General features: G+C 38.1%; 1 protein-coding gene across 1 annotated transcript in view; it reads left to right on the top strand.

Annotated features, from left to right (window-relative positions):
- The window catches only part of LOC103508395 (fatty acyl-CoA reductase wat-like), a gene marked incomplete at its 3' end in the record, with an annotated part of 74,442 nt that overhangs the window by 43,392 nt on the left and 8,361 nt on the right, over positions 1-22,689 (top strand). The window contains exons 4-6 of the mRNA XM_026823007.1: positions 3,283-3,471; positions 4,442-4,634; positions 5,443-5,682. Coding sequence (XP_026678808.1) covers positions 3,283-3,471; positions 4,442-4,634; positions 5,443-5,682 — 622 coding nt within the window. The remainder of the gene's footprint in view (positions 1-3,282; positions 3,472-4,441; positions 4,635-5,442; positions 5,683-22,689) is intronic.

Genomic DNA, 22,689 nt, shown 5'->3' with positions numbered 1-22,689 from the left:
ACCATAGCAGTTACAATTCCCTCTTTCAAACCTCTTAAAAAAAAAAAAAAAAAAAAATAGCTTTAATATTTTACGACTAGGCAGCGCTTGTGTCGTTTTTCACTTTTTTTTCTTTATCTCCTATGGGATTTTACGTCACTGAATAACTGCCAGTCTGCCAAGGTTTTTATTGACGGAGGTTTCATTATTCGTTCTGGGGCAAGCTATCCGCCTCTTCACATTAACCTCGCCAAGTTTTTTTGAGTTGTGACACTTTTCCCGTAGCACTCAGGGAACTCTCAGTACTGAGATCTTATCGTCCCGAAATCGAAGAGAAAAGGGAGATAGGAGAAAGCCAGCCGTTCCGAAAACGATCCTTGTCTGTTTAGGATAAAGATCGCCACGGGTGGATGTCGAACTCTCGACCTAGTGCTTACGAGGCAGACGCGTAAACTTTACAAGATAACTAGACTGGCTACACATACAGGGTGTTCAGGTCAGGTTCATTTGTCCATATAACATGAACTTCTCCGGTCTTCACATCTTAGGTACGCAATATAGGGACCACCTTGTATAGATGCATGCATATTTTAAGTAGGCAATGCACTTTGTGAATTGCATCCTATGTTATCGTAATGCTAATAGAATAGACGCACGCCACATATCGCACGGATAGGGAAATAGTGACACAGCTTGAAAATTTCGAAAAATTCCTTTTTTTAAAAATTCCATGGTTTCTCTTTCGCCTGGATCGACTGACAAAAGGGCATTAAAATAGCTTTATTCTTTCACCACTAGTTAGCACTTGTGCCGTTTCTCACAACAACAAACAAATTTATAAAAGCTGTTCAAAATGAGATCCATTTGTTTGTACACAGTAACGCATTCTTCGCTCTAACTCAGGACCAACTGCGTTGTTTATCATATCTGGGCGGGTCAAATTTTCGATGGTCAGTTTTTAGTGTCGAAACACGTTTTGAGGTCCCTAGAGCCTAAATCCAAAGTTTCAGCCATTGGTCCGAGTGTGTGTCTGTCTGTCTGTCTGTCTGTAAACAAAATACCCATCTCGAGAACGGTAAGAGCTAGAGACTTGAAATTTGGAACGTAGCTGTCAAATGTGACAAGAATGCGACACAAAACTTTTGGTTAAGACCGGTGTGATTTTGTGCAAATTTTTGTAGAGCAAATTTTTTCGAGTGAATACATTTTTTCAATTAAAATTTTATGCTGATTCCAAAAATTAAATAAAAAATGGGGGTTCCCATAAGAGTGACAATATCTCGGGAACGGTATAAGCTAGAGACTTGAAATTTGGTATGTAGTTCACAAATGTGACAAGAATGCAACACAAAATGTTTGGTTAAGATGGTTGCTGCGCTTGGCGGTACAGTCGAACCTGGATAAACGAGAACCCAAGGGACTAGGTCATTTTTCTCGTTTAAAGAGGTTTCTCGTTTAAGGAGTTTCTCGTTTAAAGAGGTTTCATATAACTTTTTCTCGTTTATAGAGGTTATTAGTAGAGTCGAATAGTGAAGTAAACACGTTCATGAAATGTACCGACAGATTTAAACGAGTTGAAACAATAATTTCTCGTTTATGGTCAGAAAAATCCAAAATTCTCCTTTATAGAGGCTCGCGAAGCGCTACAGTTTGAAAAAATAGACAAAGATAGAAAAAGTACCTACCATGCTGGCACCGGTCGCTATGCGCATTTATATGTCATAGCTACTCATTTTCCTCACGAGGCTGAGTGGGCCCCGCAACAGCCAGTCACGGAATCAATCGTTTGCATGATACAAATTTCTTGACCCCGCCGGGAATCGAACCCGGGTCTCCCGCGTGCAAGGCGAGCGCAGTGACCACTACGCCATGGGAGCTGACTTATATGCCTCATATAATGCCTGCTATGGGTACATGAACTTTTCTGTTCAGACAAAACCTCTGTAGATGAGTGGGTATCACACTATTTTTATACTCCAGAGGTCCGGGTTTGATTCCCGCGGTTGGGTCGAAGTTGTTTCGGCTCTATACTTTTGGTGCTAGGAGTACATTCTTGAGGACAATCGCAATCGAGTAAGTATAGTGTGAAAATATTGATCATTAATGGAGTTATGGGATATAATAAAGTCCAGCCTGCCTGAACGGGAATTCAAGGGAATAGGGAACGGTAGGTTTTTCCGACTTATCCAGGTTTTCCAATTACAAAAGTGTTTCCCAATTCTTTCTTCATTTTCTCTTCACGTTCGGGACGATAAGACCTTGGCAGTTACAATTGATGCCTCTATTAAAAAAGTCTGGCCTCTATCAAACCTCTTTAAAAAAAAGTCTGAATAAGTCTAAATATATTTAGGATATAATAAATGTATTTATACTTACCTCCATGGCTACGAAATAAACACGGCGGTGAAACACTCATCTTTTACAAAAAAAAAAAAAAAAAAAAAAAAACCTCCCCCCAAAAAAAAAAAAAAAAAAAAAAAAAAAAAAAAAAAAAAAAAAACAATAATCATCAAAAAATATTGTTCTTCCTACATCATAGCTTAAAAAGGACTTCCTTAGTTCCCACCATTAATCACTGTGTTATAAAATATCAAAATTAAAAACCAATATCAATAAATAAATAAAAATAAAAAAATACCAAAACATTGACAATATTTGCATATGTAGTACAGGTAGATAGGTACCTACCTAAGTAATTATGTACCAATGTCCCGGAAACAATTCAACCAGACTACGAATATTAATTGATAAGTAAAAATACCTCCTACCTGTTATTAAGTGCTGATGCACCATAAATAATATAAAAAAATATATCTAGGTAGTAATAAATAAAAATAAATGAGTATCCACAATAAGTATGTTCAAGGTATTTCTTAGTTTGGTTCCTAAGATGCCCCCTTGACACCCACTAATCTAAACACAAAGAGTGGGTGTGGGTAAATATCTAGGTAGTAATAAATAAAAATAAATGAGTATCCACAATAAGTATGTTCAAGGTATTTCTTAGTTTGGTTCCTAAAAGATGCCCCCTTGACACCCACTAATCTAAACACAAAGTGGGTATGTGGGTAAAGCAATACAAAGTCAATATACCTATATTACCTATTATGATGTGGGTAAAGCTAAGAAGGACACCGAATGACTCATTTTGCAAAGTTTGAAATATGGGTCTTGGAGATGTTGCAAAAATTCTTGTGCAAATATTCACTTCCCATCTGGAGGTTGGTGGTTCGAGTCCAAGTCGAGTCATGAAAACTTAAACTCAACAACCACATGGTTACCACTGCATTCTGGAGGTTACAGGTTCGAATCTTGGCTGGAAAATCCAGGAAAGAAAACCCATATCTGGAGGTTGGTGGTTCGAGTCCAAGTCGAGTCATGAAAACTTAAACTCAACAACCACATGGTTACCACTGCATTCTGGAGGTTACCGGTTCGAATCTTGGCTGGAAAATCCAGGAAAGAAAACCCAACCATACACGTACCCTGAATGTAAGACCAGTTACATACGTTCATACCCAGAAGGCACTTAAATCTGAACGTGTGAGGTAGGCCTAAAGGTGTGTCCACACCTTGAGGATTCAGATAAAAAAAGTAATGCTTACCAAAACATTGAGATGTAGGCTATTTTCACACTGACTACCAATCGATTGAAGGGGGAAAATAATAAAAATTCAATTTTCGTTGAACCTCATTTCACGAAATGTAGGGACTTGATCTTTGAAAAAGTTCGTTCCCGACCTGTGAGTCCTCTGTGACCTGAAGTCCTGAACTGAACGGAACGGAACTGATACGAATAAGAATAATGAATACTATAGGATCAAAAGATGGTAAAAGAACATACGAACGATAGTATTGGGAATAGGAAATAGATTCAAGAGAGCCGACATGAGCCGAGAAGAATTTGAATCGGTTAACTCCGCCACAGTACCCCCACTCCTTTTCTTTTTTCTCTCTCTTCTCTCTCTCGCGTCCAGCGTGTGCTATGAATCTTGAAGCTATCCACTTGTAGTACATCTTTTCGTCCCGCAGTCAGTGAGTACCTAAATAACTTTAGGCTATGTTGGGGTTGTTGTAGTTCTTGTTGTTGGTTGTTGTAGCGGTGTAGCTCCACTGAGGGGATTTGATGGTCTCTCCAAGATTACTTGACCAGTCCTGAACCGCAGTCAACCTTCATGAGGACCTGTTATTTTACTTTGAAGCGCGATAAACTCTTTGTAACCTCAAGTTAGCCAGGCTGGTTAGGGTTTGGCTGCTCTGATCCCTATTTTTAGTACCACAGCAAGACATTGGTCTGCTCCCTGTTGAAGATCCCCCAGCCATACCTGCTGGCTTTCGCCTCAATTCTCCGTAAGTAGGGCCCCTAAGTCCAAAAAAGTGAGGGTTCCCTGAGTCCAAAAAAGTGATTTTTATCTTCTAATCTTTCTCTTTCTATCTATTTTTAATGTTTCTACTATTCCAGTCGTATCAACATATCGGGAGCCAGTGCGCGGCTGGATCGACAACGTGTATGGTCCGGTTGGTCTCATGGTTGGCATCGGCACAGGTGTCCTACACACGTACCAGTATGATCAGGATGCTGTGACCGAGATGGTGCCTGTGGATATGGTCGTCAATTCTGTCATAGCTACTGCCTGGTACACGGCTAAGTCCAAGTAAGTCATGTTTTACTAGAGGTCCTCTCAATCCGGAGGCGCTGGGTTCGAGTCCCAGCCAGGACGGTTTTCTGACCAAACTTTTCCGTTGTGCCTTGAGGTGATTTCGTTCTCGGAACGGCTGGTTTTCACAGGACTTCCTTTTGTCTTCTATTTCGGGAAATCTGCACAACAAGACCTTCGTTGTTACAAATCCCTCTATGAAACCTCTTTTCTTTTTCTTCTTTCCCTCCTCCTCTTCTTCTTGTCCTCCTCCTTCTCCCCCCCCTCCTTCTTCTAGGAATCAAGCTAAAATTCCTCTTTGGGCAGTTAGGTCTTTTTTTTAATGTATTTGTGTTCTTTTTCTTATGTATTTGTTGATGTAATAAGTATTGTATTACTGGGTTTCTGACCAAACTTTTCCGTTGTGCCTTGAGGTGATTTCGTTCTCGGAATGGCTGGTTTTCTCCTGTCTTCCTTTTGTCTTCTATTTCGGGAAATCTGCACAACAAGACCTTCGTTCTTCGTTGTTACAAATCCCTCTATGAAACCTCTTTTCTTCTTCTTCTTTCCCTCCTCCTCTTCTTCTTCTTTCCCTCCTCCTCTTCTTCTTGTCCTCCTCTTTCTTCTTCGCCTCCTCCTCCTCCCCCTCCTTCTTCTAGGAATCAAGCTAAAATTCCTCTTTGGGCAGTTGGGTCTTTTTTTTAAATGTATTTGTGTTCTTTTTCTTATGTATTTGTTGATGTAATAGGTATTGTATTACTGGGTTGTATGTTGGATGACCCGTCAAATAATCAAATTAAATTCTTCTCTTTCTTGTTACTTCCAGTCAGCAACAGATCCCGATCTACAACTACGTCAGTTCCGTTCAGAAGCCGGTCACCTGGAACGAATTCCTGCAGCACAATATCAAGCATGGCCACCATTGGCCGACTATTAGGGCCGTGTGGTACTACTCGTTCTGGCCGACCAAAAGTCGGATCATGTTTCTGTTTCTGAACTTCCTGTTGCATACCATACCCGGGCTGATTCTCGATGGAGTGGCGTCTATGTTTGGGAAAACGCCCATGTAAGTAAACGCGTACTTTTTACTTTCTACTCGTTATAGCGAAACTATACTAGTAATGAGAAAGTATTGCAATTTCTATTGGACCAATTTCCCGACATCGACACCTATTCTGTACCAAATACACAAGACCTTCTGTGGGAGTAAAGGGAATTTTCAGTCTCATTCTTGCACTATAAACAGGATATAGGTTTTCTATTCTCGTGTTTTGGGGGTGAAGAAGACCCTATCTTGGATTTTGATTGGTTTTTGTATAAGTCAAGAAAGTTTGATAGAGAGAACTGTAACTGCTGAGGTCTTATCGTCCTGAAACCGAAGAGAGAAGGAAGACAGGATAGGAGAAAGCCAGCCGTTCCGAGAACGAACCTAACCTGTGTAGTATAAAATTCTCCCCGGGCGGGAATTCAACCCGCGACCTAGCACTTACAAGGCAAACGCGCTACCGTCCAAGCTAACTAGGCTGGCGAATAAATGGCTACCACGCCACCTAGTGTTAGGTTGTTAACTTGTTTAAACTAAACTTCGTATTTTCCTTTGTAAGAGGCGAAATCGTTTCAGATTCCAAAAGAAAAATAAACGTGGCAAAGGCCTTTCTGAAATAATCCACTTGTAAAACAAAAGAACATAATTTTATTGAAGAACTGAGTTAGATTCAAAGGGAGCGGGGGGAGGAGATTAACCCTACCTTGCGCAGAGTGCCAGATCTGGCACACATTGAAATTTGGCCAAAAGAGGGTGAAAAATTACGTTTATTTTTTCTTTTTAAAAAGTCTTTGATTCCCCTTTTTGAACTCGTCAAGACCTATTAATAACATACTAAAATTTGAGCAAAATCGGTGATCTTGCGCATGGTAAGATTGGTAAGGTTAATTACTCGGTCAAGACAGATAAGGGTTAATGGTTTGTTTTAGATTTTCCAATACGTTTGCCAGAAAGTCAGAGCACTAATCTTGTTCCCAGAACTTCATTATTCACTAGAACTTTACACAGAACTTCACTATTCACTAGATGGGTGATGTTGGATGTTAGGGTGCTCTGAGTACCACTTAATATTCTGGTACATATTCATGTTCTGGTATTCACGGGTACAGTAAATCATGTTCTTCTAATGTTTCGGTATAGAAATAGAACCTTCTTATTCCGATACATAATGTTTGCTATATGCCTCATATAAATGCAGTTTCTTTGTGTTATTATGTCACAACTTTGGTGCTCACTGCAGCATTATAGGATTTTTCCAATATCTCAATAATCCTAAAATCTAATGTGTACCTACCATGCTGGCACCGGTCGCTATGCGCATTTATATGTCATAGCTACTCATTTTCCTCACGAGGCTGAGTGGGCCCCGCAACAGCCAGTCACGGAATCAATCATTTGCATGATACAAATTTCTTGACCCCGCCGGGAATCGAACCCGGGTCTATTAGAAGCAGACTATATCTATGTACATAGGTAATTATATACCTAGATAAGAACATACACAGATTGATATGGATATCGCACATGTGTATATGGACTTGTCTGAGGATGACCATGAGTCAGGAATTCAGTGATGTCCAACCTACAGGCGGTGGACAAATCTTCAGAATACTCATATTTTAGCCTGTAGTACAAACATGGTTTTAGCTGCCTCGGTGCCTCGGTGGCGTAGTGGTCAAGACGCTCGCCTGGTAATCAGGAGGGCGTGGGTTCCATCCCAGCCGAGGTATGGAATTTTATCCTCATTTATTTGAGAATTTGACCACATAATAATAGAGCTCTAAGGGTTAGGTGGTAGAGAACGCCTAAGGCGTTAACCTCGCCTAGTGGTTGCCTTCCACTCAAGAGTCTATTATTATTATTAAAGAATTTTTAAAGTTAAAGTAATACAGTATTACAAAACCCCCACAAATTTATTATTACGACCGTATTTTTTATTATTTTCTACAAGTTCGACCATGCCTCAGGATGAACTAGCGGAATTCCGCAGCGAAGCGACGGAATTCGACTAGTTATTCATAGAATAAGTAGTGAGTGTATTTTATTTTGCAGGTATTATATTCAGTTTCCTGACTAAAGGCTTGTATCGGTCTCTACCTAAACCTCTCAATATAACTCTATATCATACCTTGGTTGTCACATTGCTGTCTTCTGTTCTGGTGAGGTAAGTGAATGAACATAATTGTATTGAGGACCTTAGCCAGGATTTTGTCTAGGGGGTGGGCAAGAGTCCAAACAGTGATGTACCGGGGGGTGCGTTCCAAATTTTCGGAGTCTGGCCTACAAAAGCAGGGGGCCGGGCCCCTATAAATACGGCCTTGTAATTTTATCTGCTCCACTTAGACACTTATGTGTATTGTTGTATGTTTCCTCTCATCATTCATAAATAATAGACAGTAGGTTACATGATTGGCTTTCATACTAATATTTCAACGGGTTAATTTCGTGTTCTCGTGTTGACCGAGCACCTAAATGGAAAGTATTGTGTCTCTTATCGCCCATCTGATGAGGGACATACTACGGGATGGGCATGCTACGATACAGACCACTCGCGTCTAATGTAGCGTCTAACATCGGTGAAACACTCATCTTCCAAAAGTTCTAAACACATAAAAACGAAAAAAAAAAATCAATACCTATTGAATCTCTTCTTCTGTTGTTTTGTCCCTCAGCTTCTATCTGTTCTCCCCTCTCACCTATGGAATGACGGAGGCTTCTAGTAGTGAACCCAACAGTACGCTACATATGTTGAAATGGTTGGATACTTGGGAGTTCTAAATACCGTGTATCATCTGTTAGTCAGTACTTTAGCTGGAGGACCCCAGGGAGCAGACCAGTGTCTTGCTGTGTGACTATAAATAGGGATCAGAGCAGCCAAACCTTAACCAGATAATCAGCCTGGCTAGCTGGAAGTTACAAAGGGTTTATCATGCTTGTTCCGAGAACGAACCTCATCTGTTTAGGATAAAATCCGTCCCTGGCGGGAATCAAACCCGCGACCTAGCGCTTACAAGGCAGACGCGCTACCCTCCAAGCTGACTAGGCTGGCCATGGCTACTCAAAATTCGATCCAGGGAATTAAAAGCTGCTGGCCAAAATTCTTACAGTGCCTGGTATTTCAGACACGTATGCAATGTGCTAATCATTATCTGATTCTATTAACCCTTTCATGTTCTATGTCCGCAGACTCAATTGATTGAATGTGAGAGGCGGGTAAGGTACATAACCTTCAACTTTATATTAGTCAAGTAAATTTCGAGCGAGAAAGAAGGATGAGGTGGAAGTTTTATCGTCCTGAAATCGAAGAATAGGAGGATGCCAACCGTTCCGAGAACGAACCTCATCTGTTTAGGATAAAATCCGTCCCTGGCGGGAATCAAACCCGCGACCTAGCGCTTACAAAGCAGACGCGCTACCCTCCAAGCTAACTAGGCTGGCCATGGATACTCAAAATTCGATCCAGGGAATTAAAAGCTGCCGGCCAAAATTCTAACAGTGCCTGGTATTTCAGACATTGAACTTATATTGGGAACAGTTCCATGAAAGGAACTGAACGGTTGGAACTTATTCCCTAAAGTGAACCGATCTTTGCCACCTCTACAACCTGCCATCCATCGGGCAGCTAGCATGTGCATTAAGGTAGAAACACACCACCATCACGTCATGTCACGTGATGGTAATCTGTTTCTACCTTCAGAGGCAGTAGAAGGAGGTGGAGGAATGGGGAAAGCTAATTTGGACTTGAAAATGGACCAACTATGTAGTTGGTAAAAGGTTTATTTTGAGAAGATAGAAGGATTTCTTTAATAAAATACGTTCTAAGTTCATATCCATAACCATAATCTTTTCTACTCTTCTACTTGCCGAAATCGAAGAGAGAAGGAAGACAGGATAGGAGAAAGCCAGCCGTTCCGAGAACGAACATTATCCCATCAGAATAAAATCCGCCCCAGGCTGCAATCGAACCCGCGGCCTAGCGCTTACAAGGCAGACGCACTACCAACTAAGCTAACTAGGCTGGCCATAATCTTTTCTACTCTTCTATTTACAGACTGTACATCGCCCACTGTATCCTGCGCGCGGTTGCCGTGTTCGTCCTATTCAGAATCCTTTGGTTCGTATTCGGTGTAGTGTTCAACATTTTCTCCTAGAAAACGCCCTGTGTCTTTAAACTCAACAACCAACCTCAGCGGTGCAGTGGTTAACGCGTTGGAAGTTGGATCTGGAGGTTGGTGGTTCGAGTCCAAGTCGAGTCATGAAAACTTAAACTCAACAACCACATGGTTACCATTCGATTCTGGAGATTACGGGTTCGAATCTTGGCTGGAAAATCCAGGAAAGAAAACCCAACCATACACGTACCCTGAATGTAAGGCCAGTTACATACGTTCATACCCAGAAGGCACTTAAATCTGAACGTGTGAGGTAGGCCCAAAGGTGTGTCCACACCTTGAGGATTCAGATAAAAAAGTAATGCTTACCGAAACATTGAGATGTAGGCTATTTGCACACTGACTACCAATCGATTGAAGTTCACCAAAGCTCTGGCAGAGGATGCCATTCGAATCGAAGGCCGAGATTTGCCCATTGCAGTATTCCGCCCCGCAGTCAGTAAGTACCCACCCAACATTAGGCTATGTTGGTTTTCTTGTTGGTTGTTATAGTGGTGTACCTGCACCGAAGGGGGTTGATGGTCTCTAGCCAAGATTACTTGGCCCGTCCCGAACCGCAGTCAACCATCATCAGGACCTGTGCTTTTCCTTTGAAGCATGATAAACCCTTTGTAACCTCAAGTTAGCCAGCCTGGTTAGGGTTTGGCTGCTCTGATCCCTATTTGTTATTTATAGACCCACAGCAAGACACTGGTCTGCTCCCTGTTTAACGTTCCCCAGCCAGATCTGCTGGCTTTCGCCAGAATTCTCCGTAAGTAGGGACCCCTGAGCCCAAAAAAGTGATTTTTATCTTTCTAATGTTTCTTTTTCTATCTATCTGTAGGTATATCTATCTACTTTTTATCCTTCTACTATTCCAGTCGTATCAACATATCGAGAGCCCGTGCGCGGCTGGATCGACAACGTGTATGGTCCGGTTGGTCTCATGGTTGGCATCGGCACAGGTGTCCTACACACCGAAGGGGGGAAAATGTTCAACACATAAACTAACTCTTCCCATAGAGCTCCATAAAGTTTTTTTTTTTTTTTTTTTTTTTAAGGGGCGCGACTTCGATTGTCATTCACAAATGAGATGTAAAGCAGTTGTGAAAAACGACATTAGTCCAATCCGTATACATAATATGGACAAGGGAAACACAGCAGAGATCCCATTCATTTACCAAGTTACCTATCCCATTCCATGGAATTATTTACGTACCTGTAGTCTGTAGATTAAGGAAAACATTCTAGTTATTTGAATTTTGTGATTGGTAAGCAAATTTACAAATTAGTTTAGTATTTAAGACCTTTTGTGTACAGAATTTAGTCCCTCGTTTTAGCCTAGATTTTTTACCATTACCCAAAGTGTACAGTAGTTTTAAGCTTTGATTATGATGATCGATAGATAGGTAATTATCAGCAATGATAACTATCAATATTAGGGTGGGTGGGGGTAATTCCGCGATGGGGAATTTTTGAGACACTTATTAAAAGGTTTGAGACCTTAATTAATGAATTACTACAAAGGTAGGTACCTCGATTTCAGACTAAAGCAGGTAGTAAAGAAGCCTATCTTTTTTCATGCCATTCCAACATGACGTATTGAACTTATCGGTCATGACTACGAACATATTTTGAAATGCCTTTTTGTCTCCCTCCCTATTCACGTTGAAATATCTACCAGAGAGGAAGAAAATAAGGAATGGTGGCCCCCTAGGTGACTCTAGGAAAACCCCTGTTACCCATGTTACAAGGACCTCGCATAAGGTCAACTTCAGATGAGGAAGCTAATTGTCAACACTGGACTGAGTTAGTAGTAAGATGAATAGTAATGGGACTACATGTCCTAATTCGACAGTCTAAATAAATAGTAGTAGGTACCAAAGTACAAAAGGAAACGAGACTAGACTCAAGTACCAGAGGGTTCAGAGGAACTAAACCTAGGCTACACCAGAGTACCAAAGTACTAAATACCTACTTGAACATCTTTTAACCTACACTACACCAGAGTACCAAAGTACCTATACTACAATACCACATGCACAGAAATGCTAGACAAATCATTCCTCACAGGAAAACCAGTTTCCCAGAAGTACAAAATGAATTTTCCACCTATCGGGTAATCCAATTTATAGTAGTACCAAGACCTTAACCCATAACTGGACCATGGTACAAATATGGTCATTGAAAACTTGAAATATTACTAGTGGTTCAGTGACCTTTTTATTTTTTCAAGAAAGTTGGGCCAACTGGATTGGGAATACCATGCCGAGGCGTTGTGTCTCGGACTGAGGCTGTATCTGGTTCACGATGACCTGACGAGTCTGCCCGCGGCGCGGAGGAAATGGCAGAAGTAAGTCAAATCATTACTGTTATATAAAATTCACGTCCGACCAAAAATACGAGTATCAAATTGCTTAAAATTGAAGGGAAGTGGGAGAAAATGCCGAAAAACCATGAAATTCTGTTTCGTGTTGTAGGCCGGGTGGCGCTTCAAACTCCTGTTCGCGCGCCTCCCGGCATGCTTGATTATAAAAGCGAGATCCACTCACTCATTCAGACACTGATCGCTCTATCTCTAGAAAACTCCAACAAGAAAATTGAAATTTGCTAGGAATATTCCTAGTATACGTTTTAGATGTGCAATAAGAGAGTTTCAAAGTTTCATGTATTTCAACTCAAAACAAATTGTTTACATGTTACAAGCACAAAATAGAAATAGAAAATTTAAAATAAAAATTAAAAATTAGGATTTTGAGAGGATTTTACAAAAATCCAAACCAATCACGAGTTATGATCAATTTTCCGGGGCGAAGCACGGGCAACCTGCTAGTATGTACATGTACAACTGTACAACCTGCTAGAGATGGGAAAAGAACGTACGAACGAACTGTAGGAACTTGTTCTTTGAAAAAGTTCGTTCCTGAACGGAACTGTTCTTTCTGAACGGTAAGTTCATTTCAATCAACCGTTCACCTTGCAACAAGAACAAGAACTTCAATCTTCAATTGAGTTTGATCTATTGCCTCTTTATTTATTTATTTTTTTGACAAATGGGAAGTATTATTATTACACAATTGGATCAAACTTTATTTACAGATGGTAACAAAAAGTATATACATATAAATACAAAATAAAGTTGAGGACATACTACGGGATGGGCATACTACGACACAGACCACAAGCGTCTAATGTAGCAGTTGTTTCATCGCTACGAAATAAAAATGGCGGTGAAACATCTTAAAAAAAAAAATAGAATAATTTACAAACAAGTGACAACTAGGCCATTGGTAAATCTTGGACCATTCATTATGTTATTTGTAAATCTTGAACCATTAGGCCATTTCTAAATCTTTGACCATTAGGCCATTTCTAAATCTTTGACCATTAATTAGGCCATTTATAAATTTTCGAGCATAAAAACTCACCGTATAATCATTATGGTAAGGGCTAGGTGACTGTTTGTTGAAGTAGTGAAAGTACTGGAACGTAGGATAGCCCTTAATATCGTACTCCTTGCACAGAGGACCATGTTCTGTGCAGTCTATAGCAGCGAGCGCTAGACTATTAGGTCATTTCTAAATCTTTGATCATTAATTAGGCCATTTATAAATTTTTGAGCATAAAAACTTACCGTATAATCATTATGGTAAGGGCTAGGTGACTGTTTGTTAAAATAATGGAAGTACTGGAACGTAGGATAGCCCTTAATATCGTACTCCTTGCACAGAGGACCATGTTCTGTGCAGTCTATAGCAGCGAGCGCTACCTTGTGGTTGTCCTTGAGGACCTCGGCAGCCTTCACATACTCTGGCTTGGCCTTCTTACAATAGCCACACCCTGGGGAATAGAATAGAATAGAATAGAACATAGAGAATAGAATAGAATAGAATAGAATGTACATATCAATAGACTAAAAAAGCTTTGGGATTTTAATGATAGAATACGAAAAGTTTTGGAAATATTTGTGGCTGATTGATTTTTTCTTTTACAAGCATTTTCGGACAAACGGTTAAGTGGCAAAGTCATGCTTTATTTTAAGTACACGATAAAAGTTTGGACCTTCTAATTGGCATTCATTTAAAGGCGATTTTATATGGCTGGTATCTGGTATAAAATGTGCTTGTAAAAAGCAAAAAAATCAACGTCTTGGCTGGGATTCGAACCCGCGCCCTCCTCTTTACCAGACGATCATTACACCACCGAGACTAATAACTTATAGTAGAGCTAGTAACTTACTGTCGTAGCATGCCCATCCCGTAGTATGCCTCTCATCAGATGGGCGAGATTGATAATCTTTTTACCAGTACCTACCTAAGTATAAATTAAAACCAAAGTAGTTAGATATACAACTTCCAAAAACTAAGTTGGTTTTTATGGCTTAACTTTTAAACGTGCGAGAATATTTTCATGTTATATTTCCAAGGATGTCGAAGTGACAATGGCCCTAAAACAGATGTCGATAACAAAATCCAGGTTTTCAAAAAACTTTACCTATGTACCTACAGAATGCAGAAAAAGTATTGAAAGGCATTTTTTTTTCTTTAACTCTGGAATAACAGGTCGTTCACGCCAAACATGTTAAACTGTTGGTACATACCTACAGTTTTTTTTTTTTAGTAATTTTGTCTGGCTCTGGGCATAATAGGACTTTTTTCAATCTCAGCTGAATGTATAAATTAATGAGGTAATTGAATAAATAAAAAACATATTCGCTTTCACTTACCCTCTGCTGTTTCATAGTGGCAGCTGCTTCCTCATATTCAGGTTTCAGTTTCTTACAATGCCCGCACCATGGCCTCGGCTGGGATTGAACCCACGCCCTCCTGTTTACCAGGCGAGCGTCTTGACCACTACACCACCGAGGCAGGTATGAAACATGCCATTCTCTAAATTTCCATTTGATGTGTCAAAATCACCCCAAAAATGAGTGTCTCTTACCCCACCCCACCCTATTATTTTGATTTTCTCTGAGTGTCCATCTTTCATGCCTCACTTCCCAATGTAAAATTTTAGACTTCTAGACATTTATTTTATAAAACAAATAAAATTACCAAATAATTTATTGTAACCTAATAAGTAAACGCGCTCCTCTCAATATCGAGTATGTTTTTTTTCAGGGCATCATTATTTGATTTTTTATTTCAATTATTAAATAGGTAAAACGAAATTAAAATTACTTTACATTGCTTCCTATAGGTATAGGATAAGGAAAGTAAAAAGAGGGAAAATTTAAGGCATTTTTCTTACTTTTTCTCGGTCTCCACAGCAGAGATCCCATTCATTTACCAAGTTACCTATCCCATTCCATGGAATTATTTACGTACCTGTAGTCTGTAGATTAAGGAAAACGTTCTAGTTATTTGAATTTTGTGATTGGTAAGCAAATTTACAAAATTAGTATTTAAGACCTTTTGTGTACAGAATATAGTCCCTCGTTTTAGCCTAGATTTTTTTACCATTACCCAAAGTGTACAATAGTTTTAAGCTTTGATTATGATGATCGATAGATAGGTAATTATCAGCAATGATAATTATCAATATTAGGGTGGGTAATTTCGCGATGGGGAATTTTTGAGACACTTATTAAAAGGTTTGAGACCTTAATTAATTAAAGGTAGGTACCTCGATTTCAGACTAAAGCAGGTAGGAAAGAAGCCTATCTTTTTTCATGCCATTCTCTAAATTTCTATTTGATGTGTCAAAATCACCCCAAAAATGAGTGTCTCTTACCCCACCCCACCCTATTATTTTGATTTTCTCCGAGTGTCCATCTTTCATGCCTCACTTCCCAATGTAAAATTTTAGACTTCTAGACATTTATTTTATAGAACAAATAAAATTACCAAATAATTTATTGTAACCTAATATGTAAACGCGCTCCTCTCAATATCGAGTATGTTTTTTTTCAGGGCATCATTATTTGATAATTTATTGTAACCTAATATGTTGCTTTTTCATTTATATTTAGGGGTATATCAATATATTTTAGGTTTACATTAGTCTGGCTGGAGGACTACAGGGAGTATAACAGCCTAAATTTCCCTTGCTAAAGAAATAGCAAAGGTTGAGTGCGAAGGGCATCCGCTCGTAAAATTTGTAGCCAAAACTAAATGTCAGCCCAAAGCAATCACTCTAGTTAAGGCTGGTTGAGAGGCTGACGAAAAAAGCTGACCCCGTCTGTACACGAAGAAAAAGAAGAAGATATTTTAGGTTTTTAGGGCTTCCCCTAAATTCTTCACATCTAGGACTACAGGGAGTATAACAGCCTAAATTTCCCTTGCTAAAGAAATAGCAAAGGTTGAGTGCGAAGGGCATCCGCTCGTAAAATTTGGAGCCAAAACTAAATGTCAGCCCAAAGCAATCACCCTAGTTAAGGCTGGTTGAGAGGCTGACGAAAAAAGCCGACCCCGTCTGTACACGAAGAAAAAGAAGATGATATTTTAGGTTTTTAGGGCTTCCCCTAAATTCTTCACATCCGACCCCGTCTGTACACGAAGAAAAAGAAGAAGATATTTTAGGTTTTTAGGGCTTCCCCTAAATTCTTCACATCTGCTGAATCAAAAAAAGGAAAAACATTCAAGGGAAACAAAACACAGAGTATTTAATATGAGTTGATTTTATCACTATATTTACATCACAACATGATTCATATATTTCATTTTCTTACAAAAATTATAAGTATACTCGAAAACGTAATAGAAAAACATTTGTAAAACTTAAAAATACTTTTGTCTTAGTTCAAGGAAGATTTTTAGTTCGAGTTAGGAATTTTTCATTTGGTTAGTTTTAAATTTTAAATGCAAAACTGAGATTCAACAAGTAGTACAACTTTTATTAATACGAACAGTAATACAGTAAAATCTAATAAACAATCTATCACGGAATTATTACAACCACAACATACTTTACTGAGGTGTTCTCGGAAGCTTAGGAATCTAAATATAATTCAGCCTCATGAGAACATTGGGGAAATCTAATTGAACTACTGATCTTTTTTTTATTATTCATTTGGTTAGTTTTAAATTTTAAATGCAAAACTGAGATTCAACAAGTAGTACAACTTTTATTAATACGAACAGTAATACAGTAAATTCTAATAAACAATCTATCACAAGATAATATCTATTATATAAAAAAAACTATGTTTGTAAATTATTAATATGAAAAAAAAAGAGTTGTTAACGGAATTACAACCACAACAAACTTTACTGAGGTGTTTTCGGAAGCTTAGGAATCTAAATATAATTCAGCCTCATGAGAATAATGGGGAAATCTAATTGAACTACTGATCTTTTTTTTTCGGTATCAGCCCAATCCTGTTCCTTCTTCTTCACCTCTTCGCTCGTAGCTTGAGGATTTCGTACGAACTCGATGATCTTATCCTTCGTATTTCCATTCTCGTAGACGTACTTCACTTCAGCGTTCCTGGACAAACAATAGAATAGATAAAATTGAAATAGAAAAGCACGAAATAAGATAGAATGAAATTACCTGGATGAATTAACAAAGTGAGCGTTAAGTTTCAATCTAGCGGCTTTTTTCTTTTACAATGCCCGCACCATGGAGCATAGAACATCACAAGCACCGAGCTTTCCTCCTGAATTACCTAAAATTTTAAAACAATAATATAGGGAAAATGTACCTTAGGTTTGATATAGGGAATAGAACAGTTGCGCTTACTTGGGTGATGTTTCAAAGTCATAGAGCAGGAAAAATGAGAACCAACGGAACTTTTCTTTTTCTTCTACCACTTCTAGATACCGAGATAAATCGATTAAAAAAATACCGGTGTGTCGTAGCATGCCCATCCCGTAGTATGCCTCTCATCAGATGGGCGAGATTGATAATCTTTTTACCAGTACCTACCTAAGTATAAATTTAAACCAAAGTAGTTAGGTATACAACTTGCAAAAACTAAGTTGGTTTTTATGGCTTAACTTTTAAACGTGCGAGAATATTTTCATGGTATATTTCCAAAGATGTCGAAGTGACAATGGCCCCAACAGATATCGATAAAAAAATCCAGGTTTTCAAAAAACTTTACCTATGTACCTACAGAATGCAGAAAAAGTATTGAAAGGCATTTTTTTCTTTTCAGTTAGGTACAAACTGACTTTTGCTGACAATATAGGCCAGGAAAGAATTAGGTACTTGTTTGGAGTTCGTAAAAAATAGATAAAATATTCCAAAAGTTACCAAAATGCTTCTACTTTATTAAACTTCAGAGCAATGGATTAAAAAAAGGTAGTATTAGAAATCCTAAATAAGATATTCATCTGAAAATTTCCTTTTCTTTTGATTTTATATTTTTTTAAGTTTTTCCTTTTTATCTCTTTATCTAATAGGTACTATGATATCTACACTTTTAATAAAAAAAAATTGATGGGGATTAGGTACCTAATTTAGTTAAACATCCTGGTTTTAGTTTTAACAAAACAAAAAAATAATAATTAAAAACATACCTACAAACAAATAAAGTTAAAGTAACAATGGATAAATGAAATAAAACAAACAAAAACAAATCAATTTTTCAATTAATAAAATTTGAAAAGATCTCCCTGTAAGATTCCAAATTGTAATGTTTTCTTCTTATTTTAGGTAGGTAAATACTTCCTTGCGAAATGGTAAAAAGGTTAAATTATTATGTGAGTCTGGTACATGCACAAGAAACACTGCTTTTTGTGTCATTGTTCTTTATTTTACTCCCCAAAGACTGAGGGGTATTATACCACAGGAGAAAGCTTCCAAAAATTTGGCGTGAATGGGGCTCAACCACTTTAATAAAATTTGAAAAGATCTCCCTGTAAGATTCCAAATTGTAATGTTTTCTTCTTATTTTAGGTAGGTAAATACTTCCTTGCGAAACGGTAAAAAGGTTAAATTATTATCTGAGTCTGGTACATGCACAAGAAACACTGCTTTTTTTTTGTCATTGTTCTTTATTTTACTCCCCAAAGATTGAGGGGTATAATACCACAGGAGAAAGCTTCCAAAAATTTCTTTCACTCACTAATAGGTACATACTACATAAATATAGCTATTTCTCAAGGTTTACTATCTGAAGAATATTTGATCTTCGGCTCTTTGCTTTCGAGGAATTGCACAAATGCTTTCGCCTGAAATGAGAGCAAGGAAGGTCATTTATCCAGTGGTCAAATTTACTTGGACTCTTTATTGGTCATACGTAGATTCGTATAAGCTTGACTCATCTTTTGGAGCACTTGTCCCTACACCTAAGTCTCAGAATGGACATTTGTGCATGGAGTTAAGCTGGTTATACATAAGTTATAATTCAATGTACACAATATATTATGTTATAATTTCGGGGTTCAGCACTTGACAGAAGAACCCCTTCTTCGGCTCAAACCTGAAATGGAGAAGAATTACAAGTCAGACACGGTTGGTCTAGTGTTAATGCGCTTGCTTGCATGCAGAAGGTCGGGTTCGAATCCCACCATCGACAAAAATTTGTACTCATTTTTCGATTGCAAATATTTCAACGGGTTACTTTCTGGTGTTCTCGTGTTTACCCAGCACCTAAATGGGAAGTTCAATTGCTTACAGAATCCACACCAGGGAGCATAGAACATGATCAGCACAGGTCTGGTTTCCTTCTTCAATAGTTTGTTCAATGCCTAAGGACAGGACAAATAGAAAGACAATTAAAATCGGTATTAACAAGATATCTAGCCAAGTAGCCAGTTGAGAGAAATAAATTCTCAACGTTTAATCAAAAAATCAATAGCTGTAATTTGTAATACCAGTAGTTAGGTACTTGGTAAATCTATTTTGAAATACGTAAAAATAATAACATTTTAAAATTAAGGTAACTGAGCAATATCAAAATTACAGTGAACCCCATCTTCTGATTGAATCAATCACCTAGTTGACCAAGAAAACTTAAACACCTAGAAACTCCAATGTAGAAAACCTAAATTTTGGTAAGTACCTCATATTACAATACCACATGAAGAAATAAAAATAACCACTCATGACATCATTAATACAACAGTGGGGACGCAGATAAATCAACAACAGGTGCCGCACCCTAAGAGACGCTAGACTAAAATCTAGCAACATTAAAGTGCAAAATTTATTATTTTGCTACAGCAGTACCTATCTGAGTAAGTACCTACAGTATAAGTAGTGTTTTATTCAGACTGTCAGCTTAGAAAAAGTTGTTCCATTATATGAACAGTTTTTTTCTTAAATCAAGTCTTTCAAGTTTACCTGTGGTGTCGGCAGGTGTACAACAGCCTGTGCAGATTCATCTTCCTCCCACGGAATATCTCCTTTGGGATCCTTGAGGAAATTCACAAATGCTGACACAGTCTCCTTCCGTTCATAGTTCTTGTTGAATTCACCGTCTTTGTAATGTTTGATTACATATGGTAAGTTGACCTCCACTTTCATTTTCTTGCACAGCTTTTTAGTTTCACTGCAAAGGAAATAAGGTAATTATGCAGAAGTCACGTCCGTGGAAAAGAAAAGCTCCTTTTTGTATTTAACCTAACCCTTTTTGTATTTAATAACACTTATCACTGCTTTAATTGTGAAAACTCCTTCTTGCGTTTAACCTAACCCTATAATAACACTGGTCACTGCTTGTTTGTGCCAGTTCCTTTGGTAGCAATATTCCACGGATGTGACTTCTGCACAAGTACCAAATAAATCATTCACTCACTCAACACAATTTATCACAGCCAGTGTTGCTTCCCCTTTCACATAATCAGCAACTTGTTTGTACGTTTTCAACATGGACACTGTTGCCGCATCTTTGCTATCAGTTATGTACATAATCATGAGGTTGTTCTTGGTTTTGAACAATTTCTTCAACTCCTTGTAATCATTGATTCCTTCCTTTAAGTACGAAAACTTTTTACTCCCTGATACACCATAACTGATCGATAATATTGATATTAGCAGAACAGTTATCTGAAATGAACAACAAAATTAGTATCCAAATGAAATCATGAGTTCTTTGTGGTAAAGCAGAGAGCTTCTTCACAACTTTTCTGAGTAGCACAGCATTACTAAGTTTATCCTTAGGCCAGCCATTCACTATCAGGTAGACCTGACAGGTACACCTAATCAGGTCTACCTGATAGTGAATGGCTGGCCTAAGAGTACCTATAATGTACTAATCACAACATCAAATTAATTCTTTGAAATTTATAACATTTGTGTCTGACTTAGTACCTATAAGTACTGTGTCAATTGGCAACTCAATAGTTGAGCAGTTTGTCTAAGGGACTTTTTAGTCTTAGCCGACAGTATAAATAAGGTATAGGTATTAAATAAATAAAAAATAAAAGATAACTCAACCCACACAACCAAATTATCACAATCCCAATAGAATCCAGATTGCACAAGGAGTTTTGAGTTTACAAGTTGTTGAGCACAAAATATATTTGAGAATCCCAGGGTCCAAATGAGATTTTCTTGCACAGCTTTTTAGTTTCACTGCAAAGGAAATAAGGTAATTATGCAGAAGTCACGTCCGTGGAAAAGAAAAGCTCCTTTTAGTATTTAACCTAACCCTTTTTTGTATTTAATAACACTTATCACTGCTTTAATTGTGGAAACTCCTTCTTGTGTTTAACCTAACCCTATAATAACACTGGTCACTGCTTGTTTGTGCCAGTTCCTTTGGTAGCAATATTCCACGGATGTGACTTCTGCACAAGTACCAAATAAATCATTCACTCACTCAACACAATTTATCACAGCCAGTGTAGCCTCTCCCTTCACATAATCAGCAACTTGTTTGTATGTTTTCAACATGGACACTGTTGCTGCATCTTTGCTATCAGTTATGTACATAATCATGAGGTTGTTCTTTGTTTTGAACAATTTCTTCAACTCCTTGTAATCATTAATTCCTTCCTTCAAGTACGAGAACTTTTTACTCCCTGATACACCATAACTGATGGATAATAGTGATATTAGCAGAACAGTTATCTGAAATTAATAACAAAATAAAATCATGAATCTGAGGCTGAGGTTTATGGGCTATTGCCCCAAGGGATTAGTAAAGTTAAGCTTATACAAGTCTACAATTTGTGGTAAAGCAGAGAGCTTCTTCACAACTTTTGTGTGTATCACAGCATTAGGCACTAAGTTCATCCTTAACACAACCCACAAAACCAAATTATCCCAATTCTGCTAAAAATTTTATGACTTGACTTGGACTCAAACCACCAACCTCCAGATCCGAAGTCCACCACGCTAACCCTGTTGCCGCATCTTTGCTATCAGTTATGTACATAATCATGAGGTTGTTCTTTGTTTTGAACAATTTCTTCAACTCCTTGTAATCATTGATTCCTTCCTTTAAGTACGAGAACTTTTTACTCCCTGATACGCCATGACTGATCGATAATATTGATAATAGCAGAACAGTTATCTGAAATGAACAACAAAATTAGTATCGAAATGAAATCATGAGTTCTTTGTGGTAAAGCAGAGCTTCTTCACAACTTTTCTGAGTAGCACAGCATTACTAAGTTTATCCTTAGGCCAGCCATTCACTATCAGGTAGACCTGACAGGTACACCTAATCAGGTCTACCTGATAGTGAATGGCTGGCCTAAGAGTACCTATAATGTACTAATCACATCATCAATTTGATTCTTTGAAATTTATAACATTTGTGTCTGATAGTACCTGTACTGTGTCAATTGGCAACTCAATAGTTGAGCAGTTTGTCTAAGGGACTTTTTAGTCTTAGCCAACAGTATAAATAAGGTATCTTAGGTATTAAATAAATAAAAAAATAAAAGATAACTCAACCCACACAACCAAATTATTCCAATCCCACTAGAATCCAGATTGCACAAGGGGTTTTGAGTTTACAAGTTATTGAGCACAAAAT

This window comes from Diaphorina citri, unplaced genomic scaffold, assembly GCF_000475195.1.
Source record: "Diaphorina citri unplaced genomic scaffold, Diaci psyllid genome assembly version 1.1 scaffold394, whole genome shotgun sequence".
Classification (NCBI taxonomy): Eukaryota; Metazoa; Arthropoda; class Insecta; order Hemiptera; family Psyllidae; genus Diaphorina; species Diaphorina citri.
The sequence above is the reverse complement of the archived record's forward strand: the minus strand, read 5'-3'. Positions and strand labels throughout refer to the sequence as shown.